Source organism: Pogona vitticeps, chromosome 5, assembly GCF_051106095.1.
Source record: "Pogona vitticeps strain Pit_001003342236 chromosome 5, PviZW2.1, whole genome shotgun sequence".
NCBI classification, from domain to species: Eukaryota; Metazoa; Chordata; class Lepidosauria; order Squamata; family Agamidae; genus Pogona; species Pogona vitticeps.
This window is the reverse complement of record NC_135787.1, coordinates 186774926-186788641: the sequence shown is the minus strand read 5'-3', so window position 1 is coordinate 186788641 and position 13716 is coordinate 186774926. Positions and strand designations below refer to the sequence as shown.

The 13716-nt window shown below is 46.2% G+C and overlaps 1 protein-coding gene across 5 annotated transcripts in view; it reads right to left on the bottom strand.

The window, feature by feature from the left end:
• Window positions 1-13716, bottom strand: part of ABCC9 (ATP binding cassette subfamily C member 9) — an 80671-nt gene that overhangs the window by 36547 nt on the left and 30408 nt on the right. For 3 of the 5 annotated variants that reach the window (XM_072999694.2, XM_072999692.2, XM_072999693.2), the window contains exons 18-19: window positions 4577-4615; window positions 2032-2130 (exon numbers count right to left, since the gene is read on the bottom strand). In XM_072999694.2, coding sequence (XP_072855795.1) covers window positions 2032-2130; window positions 4577-4615 — 138 coding nt within the window. The remainder of the gene's footprint in view (window positions 1-2031; window positions 2131-4576; window positions 4616-13716) is intronic. The other 2 variants (XM_072999696.2, XM_072999695.2) reach the window with 1 other exon arrangement.

Below are 13716 nucleotides of genomic sequence, written 5' to 3'. Positions count from 1 at the left end.
CCCATGCTTTCAAACCAGATCCTCCAGTTTGTGTTCCCTAGTAACCTTTACACTGATACAGGCTGTCTCTGATACAGGCTGTAATATAGACCCATTATGACTGGTAGCCATCAATAGCTTTCTCCCCCACAATTTTTTCTAAGCCACCTTTAAAGTTGCTATTGCTAAATTTTGGGAAAGCAAAACAAACTATTAAGTAGGAGAAGGAACATCTACAGTATATGTATATAGCATTTGTATGTGCTATATGTATATGCTCTCTCTCTCTCTCTCTCTCTAGCATATACATATAGCATATATAACATTTTATATATAAAAATATATATGCTCTCATATAAATGAGAGCATTATCCAGCGGTGGTTTTGGGCTGGTGGAACAAAGTGATCCAGGACAGGCAGGAGGCTGGAAGTTCTCTGTTCCTCTAAGCCTCAAACTTGGGTCCCCCCAGATGTTCTTGGACTGCAATTCCCAGAAGTCTTCCCCACTTGCTGTGCTGGCCAGGATTTCTGGGAGTTCCAGTCCAAGAACATCTGGGGACTCCAGTTCGAGAACCACTGCTCTAAGTCAATGCTTCCCAACTTTGGGTCCCCAGGTGTTCTTGGACTAAAACTCCCCAAAGCCTTTGCCACTAGCTGCGCTGGGCAGGAACATTTAGGAACCCAAGGCTGGGAAGCACTGCTGTAAGCCCCCCTCCCCCGTGCTCGGGGGACACAGGGGAGGGGAGGGGAATTTCCACTGTGAGCAGCACCAGAGGGCTGGGTTCAACCCTTTGAGGAAGGTTTGGTTAAGGAAGTGTGACTGGCCAAGATCACAAAGTGAGTTTCACAACTCAATATGAACTTCTTCCCCATAATCCAGCTTCCCTGAATGAGTCTTTAATACACAATATTGTGTCCATTGACTTCCTGCACGCCATAAATGAATTTCTGTATCTCAGAAGGTTCAGATCTGAAAACAAATTCCTAGGCTATGAGTGCTCTTTGAGGTCTCCAGCTGCTTAATTCTACCTTGAACTGAGTCAAGTTCCTGGTCCTCATGGTCGACTCTGCCTAGTAGCAGCTCTCCAGGGTTTGCAAAAGGTTTCTTTCTCTTTCTTTCTTTCTTTCTTTCTTTCTTTCTTTCTTTCTTTCTTTCTTTCTTTCTTTCTTTCTTTCTTTCTTTTCCTTCCTTCCTTCCTTCCTTCCTTCCTTTCTTTCTTTTCCTTCCTTTCTTCCTTCCTTCCTTCCTTCCTTCCTTCCTTCCTTCCTTCCTTCCTTCCTTCCTTCCTTCCTTTCTTTCGCTCTGCATGGGGATCCCTGGTGTTCTGTTGTGGTCTCCCATCTAATTTTTTAGCTGGCCCAACCCTGCTTAGCTTTCTTAAATTGGAGAAGATCAGGTGTACACAAGGGAACATAAGCACGGTGTCTGTTTTTTTTCCTAAGCCACCATTCTGCTCTTGGCTACTGTAGGTGGACCTTCAGATTTCCAGAAATATAAAGAAGATCTCATAAGTCTGATGTCAGCCTACCTACAGCACAGGCAACTGTGTCCCCGAGATGTCCCTTGACATTGCATCTCCCTTGCTCTATCTGAGTTCACAGCCCTCTCCTACGTTTCCTGCTCCGGCTCTCTCCTTTCCACTTAACTGCATCCTTATTTGGAGAATACTTGTGGAGATCAGAAGAATTTTCATTGGGTTTACCTAAGCAGAGGCCAGCTGCTTTGAGCACTGGATTATGTTCCCAAATGAACCCAATCAGAGGTTGTCTTTCACGCTTCCAATACTTCAAGCTTTCAGCACTTTACAGTTCATGAGATAACAGTGAATTCAAGAGCGAGGGGAAACGAGGGGAAGACGGGGGCTGACTGGATGGATTTTTGTTGTTGCTTCTGCCTGTTATTTCCAAAGCACTAGCGTGAGAAGATTTCCAATCGCATTGCACCCCTTCTTTGGACATTTTAAAGTCCTCCCACCTTGTTGTCTGCTAGTTTATCTGTCATAAGAACAAGATCATGTGCGATTTTTTGCTGTAAGAAATACTGTTTGTTACCTCTGCTTATTAAATGGACTTCCAAATGTAATGTTTTCTTCCACTGTGGCATTCAGGAGCCAGGGCTTCTGGGCTGCATAAGCCACCGAGTATCGGTTCCTGAGGGGAAGATGTAGATGTAAAAAGGATTAGTAGCAGTAGACAGGGAGATTCTTTGTAGGCTTTTAAAAAAATGTGTTTTGAAATTGGTAAGGGATCAAGAAGCACACAAAGAAAAAGCAGCTGTTACTAGAACGAGCAAGAAGAGGAAAGTTTTAAGGGAAAGAGTTATGTTAGAAGAGCACCCACTCTTTGTCATGGCTCCCCCCCCCCGTGATCAATTTCAGGTGTACTGCATCCCACCCACCACCCACTACTACAACATGTGTGTCCCACCTCCAAGTAAACCAAGTGTTTGGTATAGCACTAGAACTGCGTCTAAGCAGAATGGCTAGAACCCTATTCAGATTTTATCCTGAAGTACGTGAAATTGTTATTAAATGCAGTTAATTCATAAGGTGCAGGTCACATGGCTGGTTGTGTGCTTGCTTGAGTATTATGCTGCTGAAGAGCTGCAATTCATTGCTGTGACTTGCATGTTTTCACTTACTCTAAAGTGAAATCCCAATGGGATTCAGGCACCTGTCCAATAGGTGGAAAAAGTATTCTGTGGTCTAAATCTAACGGTGAGATGTTCAACTAGATCGATTGATTGATCGATCGGTCTGTCTGTCTGTCTGTCTATCTATCTTGTATCTAGAGCTGTGCTGGGTGGGTTTTCTGGGAGTGCCACTGATAAACACTTACAGACACCTACATGTGTTTCACCTGGGAGAAAGGTCTAAGTTCGAAAGCCTAGCATGGGTGTCTGTAGACATTTATGTGTCTATACGAGTCTGTCAGGTGGGACTCCCACAATGGTGAATTCTAAAATGTATAGTCCTCCCAAAAGTTGCATATTTAGTCATATCCTAAAGTATTGCACATATGTTGGAACATGTGCAGAAGATAGTACGAAGGAGTTCCAGTGTCAATTCCAGGGTGCCAGCAAGTGTCTAGCTGTGCTGACAGGTGCCATAAAAATTCACAGCTCTGCTACTTTTCTTTCCTCTTTATCAAATGAATAAAGCATAACGGCATCTTTGAGATAAGTGTGGTACTTGTGGAAGGACATATAGGTACAGATTGGCATTTAACCTCTGACAGTTTGTGAAATTCCTTATCTAAAGTCTGCCACAAGCAATACTTCCAAATAATAATAATAACTAAAAAACTTCTAAGCTGTCTAAAGCATTTGAGCATCAAAGTTAAAAATGTCACATTCAAAATGGAAATTCAGATATTGAATGTGAAATGTGGACAATTTATAGCATTTTTTTAAAAAAAATTGCAGTTGTTCAGTTTAGGTCTAACTGACATTAATATTTTTTTTCTGGAAAGTGTACATTTATTTCATCCAAACAGATCCTCTTCAAGATTTGGTGATAGTTGTATTATTTGCATACATCTTGCATGATCGAATCACTCGCATCAAAGAGAGTTGGGTGCTGGATAATATCAAATGTTGGTTAGAAAGATCTAATGTAGCTCCAGTAGTTTTCACATTTAAAGAGTTTAGAAGGCACAAACATTTGTTCTGTTCTGTTAATTTCTTACAATTGTCAAGTATCTGCTAATACAGTGGTTCCCAGTTGCTCCCACATTTCCTATTAGTTAAAAGCTGAAATGCCACCTCAGCTCAAAAACTATCTGTATGTCTGGACTACTGAAATTTAAGTAACTGTAAACTTTGGCTCGCTTTGTAGATGACCAATCATAGTTTAGATTTGCAGGTCATTTTTGGTCATTTGCAGGTTATATTTGGTCATTGAGACATTCACATTTGCCGTATGATTGATTCTTGGGCATCAAAATGTTCAATTTGTGTCAAAATATGAAGTCTGAAACTTGATTTCTATGTGTTCTAATATCACAAAATAATCCAAACAGTTGTAGATACTGTACTGTATACAATAATAGCTGCAGTCCAGATGGAAAATTCTACTACTACTACTACTACTACTACTACTGCTACTACTACTACTATGAAAAGTACTTTTTCATTTCTTTCATCCACTTTAGTGCTCAGTGATCAACACATTTTAGGATAGGCAGCTTGTGGCATGAGAAGTGGCCATCCCCCACGGAAGCCCACAAGCCACTCTACTTTCCAACCTGTGTCTAAACTTCCAAACATTAGCCATACAGTAATTTAAATGTTATTAGTAAAAATAATTGAGAAGTTGCAATTAATTGAAGTTAGACTGCTACAGACTGTAATTTATTGGGTCCTTTGTTAAAATATTCACTCGTTTAAAATGTCTCTTGGCATTTACTTGATCAGGATTTGAAATGCATAAACTCATTGTGCCCCCCCCCCCAAAACTGGGAACCACTGCATTGAAGACGTCTATTAGTTAATATATTCTAGTAAATTATTGGGAATGGGGTAAAGAGACAATGCATTCTTTGTACTGAATAAAAAGTAGGGATTTAGGTAGAGAAGAAAAAGATTCAAGAATAATACCTCCGGTTTGCTTCAAAAGAAGACTCAGTTTCATTTACACTGCAAATTTGGTAAACAATATTTTAGTAATTTGATTTTTGGAGAGGATGAGGTCAAGTGTAGTTTGAGTAAATTTTACATACTTGTGTGGAGTATTGAAAAATAAAAAGAATACAAACCCCTGATTATGATGCAGAGAAAGGAAGAAACTCACAGTTGAAACAATTGATCCCAACCATGATACCACCATAGATGGTTCTACTGAAAACTCTGACTAGCTTTGCACAGTTGTCTGTTTAGTTCCCTCCATTAATTCATACAATTTAATCCCAAACAGCACATATTGGTCTGGTCTTTATGTTGTTTCCTTTTTGTAAAATGAGATTCAGGATTTAAGTCTTCATGGGATATTGTATTAACTGCCTACTGGATTTTGTGCTCTCGGGCCTCCTGTGTGAAGATCTGAGTGTCTGATGAAAAGGTTGGAAAAGTTGCATTTTGGGACTAAATCCCTCTCTCTCGTACACACACACACTAACACACTGCAGTCTTAAAATATATAGATAAGTTTTCCAAGCTCTGAACGTTGTTCATATGAGTTCACGTATCATTGGAATCTTCAAATTTCTGTCTACAGATACCTGCTGTTATCCCAAACACTACCGCAATATCTTCAAGCAGCCTCGGGTCTAGATCTCCACCACAATTAAGAAACCTTGCCTGTCCTCTGAATAGGGTTCCCATTGAGGGCTTCTGGTTAAGTTGTAGGGAGTTCATTTTGTTCTTCTTCACTGCTACAGCTGCATATACCTGTGGTCCCATCACACGGATTACCCATTTCCAACTGCCCCTTAACTTTCATATGACCACAGAAAACACCAAGTAACAACTAGTGTGACTTTAGCTTTTTGATATGTTCCATTGGTAACAGAGTGCATCTATAGACCGGCGTTCCTGACGTCGGGGGAGTTGCCTGCAATATCTGCCGTCCCCAGGCACGGGTGAGAGACGTGTCTGGGAGACTTTCTGACCTGCGCTCCCTCGGCCTTCTTCAGGACTGGGACCCTGTTGCTACTGCTCCTGCTGCTTCAGGCCATCCCACCCCCTTCCATAACATCAGCCACCTGGCTGGGAGGGAGGGAGGCCATAAAAGCCGGAAGCTTGTGCCAGGGCCCTCACAGACCAGCGTTCCTGACGTCGGGGGAGTTGCCTGCAATATCTGCCGTCCCCAGGCACGGGTGAGAGACGTGTCTGGGAGAATTTCTGGCTTGCGCTCCCCGACCTTTTTCAGGACTGGGACCCTGTTGCTACTGCTCCTGCTGCTTCAGGCCATCCCACCCCCTTCCATAACATCAGCCACCTGGCTGGGAGGGAGGGAGGCCATAAAAGCCGGAAGCTTGTGCCAGGGCCCTCACAGACCGGCGTTCCTGACGTCGGGGGAGTTGCCTGCAATATCTGCCGTCCCCAGGCACGGGTGAGAGACGTGTCTGGGAGAATTTCTGACCTGCGCTCCCTCGGCCTTCGTCAGGACTGGGACCCTGTTCCTACTGCTCCTGCTGCTTCAGGCCATCCCACCCCCTTCCATAACATCAGCCACCTGGCTGGGAGGGAGGGAGGCCATAAAAGCCGGAAGCTTGTGCCAGGGCCCTCACAGACCAGCGTTCCTGACGTCGGGGGAGTTGCCTGCAATATCTGCCGTCCCCAGGCACGGGTGAGAGACGTGTCTGGGAGAATTTCTGGCCTGCGCTCCCTCGGCCTTCTTCAGGACTGGGACCCTGTTCCTACTGCTCCTGCTGCTTCAGGCCATCCCACCCCCTTCCATAACATCAGCCACCTGGCTGGGAGGGAGGGAGGCCATAAAAGCCGGAAGCTTGTGCCAGGGCCCTCACAGACCGGCGTTCCTGACGTCGGGGGAGTTGCCTGCAATATCTGCCGTCCCCAGGCACGGGTGAGAGACGTGTCTGGGAGACTTTCTGGCCTGCGCTCCCTCGGCCTTCTTCAGGACTGGGACCCTGTTCCTACTGCTCCTGCTGCTTCAGGCCATCCCACCCCCTTCCATAACATCAGCCACCTGGCTGGGAGGGAGGGAGGCCATAAAAGCCGGAAGCTTGTGCCAGGGCCCTCACAGACCAGCGTTCCTGACGTCGGGGGAGTTGCCTGCAATATCTGCCGTCCCCAGGCACGGGTGAGAGACGTGTCTGGGAGACTTTCTGGCTTGCGCTCCCCGGCCTTTTTCAGGACTGGGACCCTGTTGCTACTGCTCCTGCTGCTTCAGGCCATCCCACCCCTTCCATAACATCAGCCACCTGGCTGGGAGGGAGGGAGGCCATAAAAGCCGGAAGCTTGTGCCAGGGCCCTCACAGACCAGCGTTCCTGACGTCGGGGGAGTTGCCTGCAATATCTGCCGTCCCCAGGCACGGGTGAGAGACGTGTCTGGGAGACTTTCTGGCCTGCGCTCCCTCGGCCTTCTTCAGGACTGGGACCCTGTTCCTTCTGCTCCTGCTGCTTCAGGCCATCCCACCCCCTTCCATAACATCAGCCACCTGGCTGGGAGGGAGGGAGGCCATAAAAGCCGGAAGCTTGTGCCAGGGCCCTCACAGACCAGCGTTCCTGTCGTCGGGGGAGTCGCTGGTAACATCTGCCATCCCCAGGCACTGGGTGAGAGTCAGTGTCTGGGAGTATTTCTGGCCTGCACTCCCCTGCCTTTCAGGACCAGGACCCTGCTGCTGCTGCTGCTGCTTGGGGCCACCCCACCCCTTCCTCAACACCAGCCACCTGGCTGGGAGGGGAGAAGGGGCATTAGAAGGGTGTGTGGGTTTGTTCTTGTTTGTTTGTTTTAACTAGTATTACTAATTGCCATCAGGTTGCATAGAGATCCACAGTGGACCTGATGGAACAGGAAGGGGGGAGGGCGTTGGAGGGGGCAGCCATTGAGGTGGTGCTGGGTAGGGGAAGGAATGGTGGTGGGGGTAGAACATGCCCGCGTAGGAGAAGAGAGGTTAGATATCTTACATCTATCCCCTCTTCTAGTCCTACCTCCAACCAAATGGTATCAAGCGACCATATCAGCAAACCCTCGAGCCACACGGTGCTGTTGATGAACGCCAGGTCAGTACAAAATAAAACTGCCCTCATCCATGATGTAATTCTGGATGAGGGTGCTGACCTGGCGTGCATTACTGAGACCTGGGTGGGAGAGGAAGGTGGTGTCCCCCTCTCCCAGCTGTGTCCTCCTGGGTACTCAGTCCAGCACCAGTGTCGCTCGGAGGGTCGGGGAGGGGGAGTTGCTATAGTCTATAGGAGTTCTATCTCCTTGACCAGGCTTCCTATCCCTTTGAGAGGAGGTCTTGAGGGCCTGTATTGTGTGTTGGGCTCACGAGACAGATTAGGGATTCTGTTGGTGTACCGCCCACCCTGCTGCGTACCAACAGTCTCCCTACCTGAGCTGACGGAGGCAGTCTCGGACCTGGTGTTGAGGACTCCCAGGCTGCTGGTGCTGGGGGACCTCAACATCCATGCTGAGGCTGCCTTGACTGGGGCGGCTCAGGACTTCATGGCCGCCATGACAACCATGGGACTGTCTCAATGTGTCATCGGCCCGACACATGAGAAGGGCCACACCTTGGACCTGGTTTTCACAACGGGACTGGAAGATGGTGGTTTGGATGTGGAGGGGCTGGTTGTGACCCCATTGTCATGGTCAGACCACTTCCTGGTCAAGTTTAGTCTATTAGCTTCTTCTTCCCTCTGCAAGGGTGGGGGATCTATTAAGATGATCCGCCCTCGGAGACTTATGGATCCAGATGGATTCCTGAATGCTCTGGGGGAGTATCCGTCTGATATGGTTGGCGCTCCTGTCGAAGCTCAGGTCACCCTATGGAATAGGGAGATGACCCGGGCGGTTGACACGATTGCGCCTAAGCACCCTCTCCCTGCTCGCCGAGCCCAGACAGCTCCTTGGTATACTTCTGAACTGCGGGCGATGAAGCGAGAGGGGAGACGGCTAGAGCGCAGGTGGAGGAAGTCCCGCTGGGAATCCGATCGAACACGACTTAGAGCCCATTATCGGGCCTATTTTGTGGCAATACGGCTGGCGAAACGGCAATATTTCTCCAGCCGCATTGCTTCCTCAGAATGTCGTCCAGCAGAGCTGTTTCGGGTGGTCCGGGATCTTCTTCAACCGGGAAACCCGGTGGAGGTCCCGGACTGCTCATCAGCTCGCTGTGATGAGTTTGCTATTCATTTTGAGGAAAAAATCGCTCAGATTCGCAGTGGGCTGGACTCAACTGTTACTGCAAAATCGGAAGATGTGTCCAGTGTGCCGTGCTTAGGTCAAACTTTAATGGATGAGTTTCAATTGTTGAGACCCGAGGATGTGGACAGGGTGCTTGGATCTGTCCGTTCTACCACCACGCCGCTCGACCCTTGCCCATCTTGGCTAATTGGAAGATCTGCCAGGGGGGTTCGCACTTGGGTCCAGGAGGCCATGAACGCCTCTCTGAGAGAGGGAGTGGTCCCTACCGCCTTGAAAGAGGCGGTAATTCGACCACTCCTTAAAAAGCCTAACCTGGACCCAAGGCTGGTGGTCAACTACCGACCAGTGGCGAACCTCCCTTATTTGGGCAAGGTGTTGGAGCGGGTTGTGGCCGGGCAACTCCAGGCGCTGCTGGATGAAACGGATTTTCTGGATCCATTTCAGTCGGGTTTCAGGCCGGGTTTTGGTACAGAGACAGCCTTGGTCGCCCTGTATGATGACCTTTGCCGGGAGAGAGACAGGGGGAGTGTGACCCTGTTGATACTCCTGGACCTCTCAGCGGCTTTCGACACCATCGACCATGGTGTCCTTCTGGATAGGCTGGCTGGGTTAGGAGTTGGGGGCACTGTTTTACGGTGGTTCCGCTCCTTCCTAGCTGACCGTATCCAGAGGGTGGTGCTGGGGGACAGTTGCTCTGCCCTATGGCATTTATGTCATGGGGTTCCTCAGGGCTCGATACTGTCCCCCATGCTGTTTAACATCTACATGAAACCGCTGGGAGAGGTCATCAGGAGGTTTGGGCTGAGGAGTCAGCAATATGCTGACGACACTCAGCTCTACCTCTCGTTTTCCACCAATCCAGGTGAGGCGGTTTCTGTGCTGAACTCGTGTCTGGACCTGATAATGGACTGGATGAGGGTTAATAAATTGAAACTCAATCCAGACAAGACGGAAGTGCTGTTAGTGGGTGCTTCGCCGGACAGGTTGGAGGGCCACTTCCCTGTCCTGAATGGGGTTACACTCCCCCTAAGGGACAGGGTCCGCAGCCTGGGGGTGCTCCTGGACCCCAGTCTAACTTTGGAAGCTCAGGTGGACTCGGTGGCCAGGGGTGCCTTCCTTCAGCTGCGGAAATTATACCAGCTACGGCCCTACCTGGACGAGTGGAGTCTCATGACAGTTACACATGCACTGGTAACATCTCGTATTGATTATTGCAATGCGCTCTACGTGGGGCTGCCTTTGAAGACGGTCCGGCGACTGCAACTGGTTCAGAATCGAGCTGCGCGGCTGGTGAGTGGTGGAGCCGCCAGAGAGCACATCAAGCCGATTCTGTATAATTTACACTGGTTACCAGTTGCTGTCCGGGCCCAATTCAAAGTGCTTGTTTTGACATATAAAGCCCTAAACGGCTTGGGCCCTGGATACTTGAAGGACCGCCTCCTTCCATATGAGCCTACCCGGCTGTTAAGATCTAGCCAGGGGGCCCTTTTGAAAGAGCCATCCCTCAAGGAGGTAAGAGGGATGGCTTGTAGACAAAGGGCCTTCTCGGCAGCTGCCCCCAGACTATGGAACGCCCTCCCAACTGAAATTCGCCTGGCGCCGACACTGATGATATTTCGGCGCCAGGTCAAAACCTTCCTGTTCCAGAAGGCTTTTAATTGAAATAACATTAACTGTGGGTCTTAATGATGGCAATTTTAACTGTATTTTAATTGTATTTTAATTGTATTTTAATCATTTTATTTTATTGCATTTAATTTTAATTGTTGTAAGCCGCCCAGAGACCTTTGGGTAGAGTGGGCGGCATATAAATTAAATAAATAAATAAATAAAATATATGCCACAGTTATACAATCTGGCACCATTTTAACTGTCATGGCTCTTATCCTATGGGATCCTTGGATTTGTAGTTTGATAAATATTCTTCACTGTAGTTCAGGGGAGCGTACTAGAGCACTATAGCATAAGTATTTTCTTAAAATACAGATCTCAACTTTCTTCACACAAAGCCACGGCAGTTAAAGCGGTATCAACCAATCCAAATGTGCAGTATGTATACATTCCCTTATTTTCTTTCAAACTTCCATCCATATTCTGGAATACGAAATAAAGTTGTCAAGTGTTCTTCCGTCTCATCAGCCTTTAATGTGCTCCGGCCCCCACATGATTCCAAATTCTTTAAAGGAACATGTCATAACATATGCATGCAAAGAACAATAATAACACCTATGACTTGAGAAATGAATACTATATATAATACTAATAATTCATATTAATAAGGGTGAATGTTTTGATGCAACAAGCAATTGTTCTGACACCACACCTGGTAGATGAGAAACACACGGGAAGAAAAAGGCATAACAGTTAATTAACTCATGGATATAAGCCTTTTTTTAAAAAGGAAGGAAGGAATAAGAGTTGAAGCAAAAAAAAGAGAGAAAAGCACAGAATGTAAAATATGGCTTAAGAGAAAACCTGTGTTAACCCTTCTGATGCTGATGGTCCATATCTTTCCCTTTGCTTGTCTTTTTAAGAACAGCAAGCATGCAGAATTATGTAGTAAGGGGGAAATGGGAGAAATTAGAATCTTGATTATTATTTCATGAAACTGAAACCAACAGGGTTGAGTTTAGCAATACCTGCAGGGTTCTTCCGAAAAAAACGCCTCTCTGCCAGGCAGTCTGAAATTATATCAGCAAAAAACCATATTTGTTTGTTATAACACAGGTTTGAGGAATATCAAACCTGTGATATATGCTTGCATGACTTCTTAGAATTAAATCTCTCTTTAAGTCCCAACCTTCATCTGTGGTGTTTCAGTCTAACTCTCATGGATCACAGAAATAAATGTGAAAAGATGCAAAAATATTAAGTAATTCAAACAATGAGATAAGTGAAAGGAGAACCAAACTCATTGGCCAAAATCCTGTTGCTTGGTATACTAAATTGTGTTAAATTGGACTCATTGTATCAATGGGAATTTAGTGTGTCATCTCCTCCCTCCACTGATTCAACTGGGCCTACTCTAACTTAGACTTGTGATGGTAAAGTAAGTAGACCCGTTTAAATCAATGGGGCTTACAGAGGAGTTGACTCATTAAATGCCTCTTGAGCCAATGGTGAGCTCTAGTGCAATTTACTACACTAAGCAACAGGATTTTGGCCATTGAATGTTTGAATTGCTGTGATTCCTAAATCCACCTGCCACATTTTTCCAAAGCTAGCTCATGTTTTACTAAGAAACCCAGATATAAGGAAAGAGTTCCTGTATCTATAAGAGTTGTATAGAAGAAAAAATTCTAGCAGATGTAATTAAACATGATTTTCCGCCTCCTATACAACTGTTTTAAAAAGTCTTGTGGCACAGTGGTTAAAACTCTGCTCACAACTTGCCTTCAATCCCAATGGGCTCAGGTAACTGGATCAAGGTTAACTCAGGCTTCCATCTTGGTGAGGGACAATGGGTAGCCTCCATGATTAAATTTCAAACTGCCCAGAGAGTGCGTTAAGCACCATGGTGCAGCATATAAGCAGCACACTTTGATTTGTTTTGAAGACATTGACAATGCTAACTGAAATCTCAGGGAACTGCTAGGCACCTCCATGTCTCTGGATAAAGAGAAACGTCTTATGGTGGATAGAGCTGGAGAAGAAGGTAGTGCAACTTTTACAGATAAAGACACTTTAAAGCCAGGGCACCTTGCCAGGACTCACTGGCTCAGCTTGTAAGTGACAGGGGTGTGTGTTCAGTTGGACAGTAAGTGCAAGTGGCTTTTTGGCTTGCTGATACTGGGCCCTAACCATGCTATCTGGAGCAGGTGGAGCACCAGCTTTGTGACACATGAGCCTTCTTTCACAAGCCTTGGCAGTTAGCAGCATAAAACCAGGAGGCATGGGGGAAAGCTCCTCCCTCCAAACTCTTGCTTGCCACGCCCATGACACCACAACAGCCCATTCCTATGATTTCATTAGGATCTACCTTCTAATCTCAAGCTTTAGCTTTACAATATCATAGAATGAGATGCTGCTCTACTGGCAACCCTACTGGCAACCCTACTCACTCTGTGTTTTACCTTAAATCTCCGACTACATATTAGTGTTATGGAAACAACAGGCAAACAAGGATGACTGCATATTGCACAATCAGAAGATGAGAATCATTTGGGCTACAGTTCCCATGGCCATAGCTGTGGGCTTCTGGGACCCGTAGTCAGAAAAAATATGTTACCTATCTCTAAGCAATATAAACACACACACACACACACACACACACACACACACACACACACACACACACACACACACACACACACACACACACACACACACATACATACATACATACATACATACATAAGGGCCATCTCATGAATGGTACAGGACTGAGATATTTCTCAAAGCTATGCCCCTTCCTTCCAAACACTGACTGGTTATCAATTAGGGCTGCCAGCTGTCGATGATTGCTACTGATCGTTCTTATCCCTAGAAAAATTCTGTGCAAAATCCATCATTTCTAAATGTGCAGCATGTAAATATATGTGAGTAGGCACTGTGGAGCCTTTTCCTCTGGCTTAGTCTGATTTGATTGCACATTGTCATGGTTCTAGTGCTCTGTGTCCAGCCACTTGAAATCAATGCCATTCCCTCAAGAAAAGGAAAGTCGTGAAACATTCATCTCTACGATATGCCAGGTACCCTTATTAGGACTGCAAATATCCTTCTAGTTTTTGTCCTTATTTTCTATGAATTGTGTATTCATGGGTGACCTTTGCCTTTAATTTCACGACAATGGATCCAATTAGTTGATACATTTAACATTTATGATATGTTTAGCATGTATTTAGCAAAGCTGCTCCTTTTGGTCATGAAAAAAACATCTGTTTGTCATACTGTGTGATTATCCTCA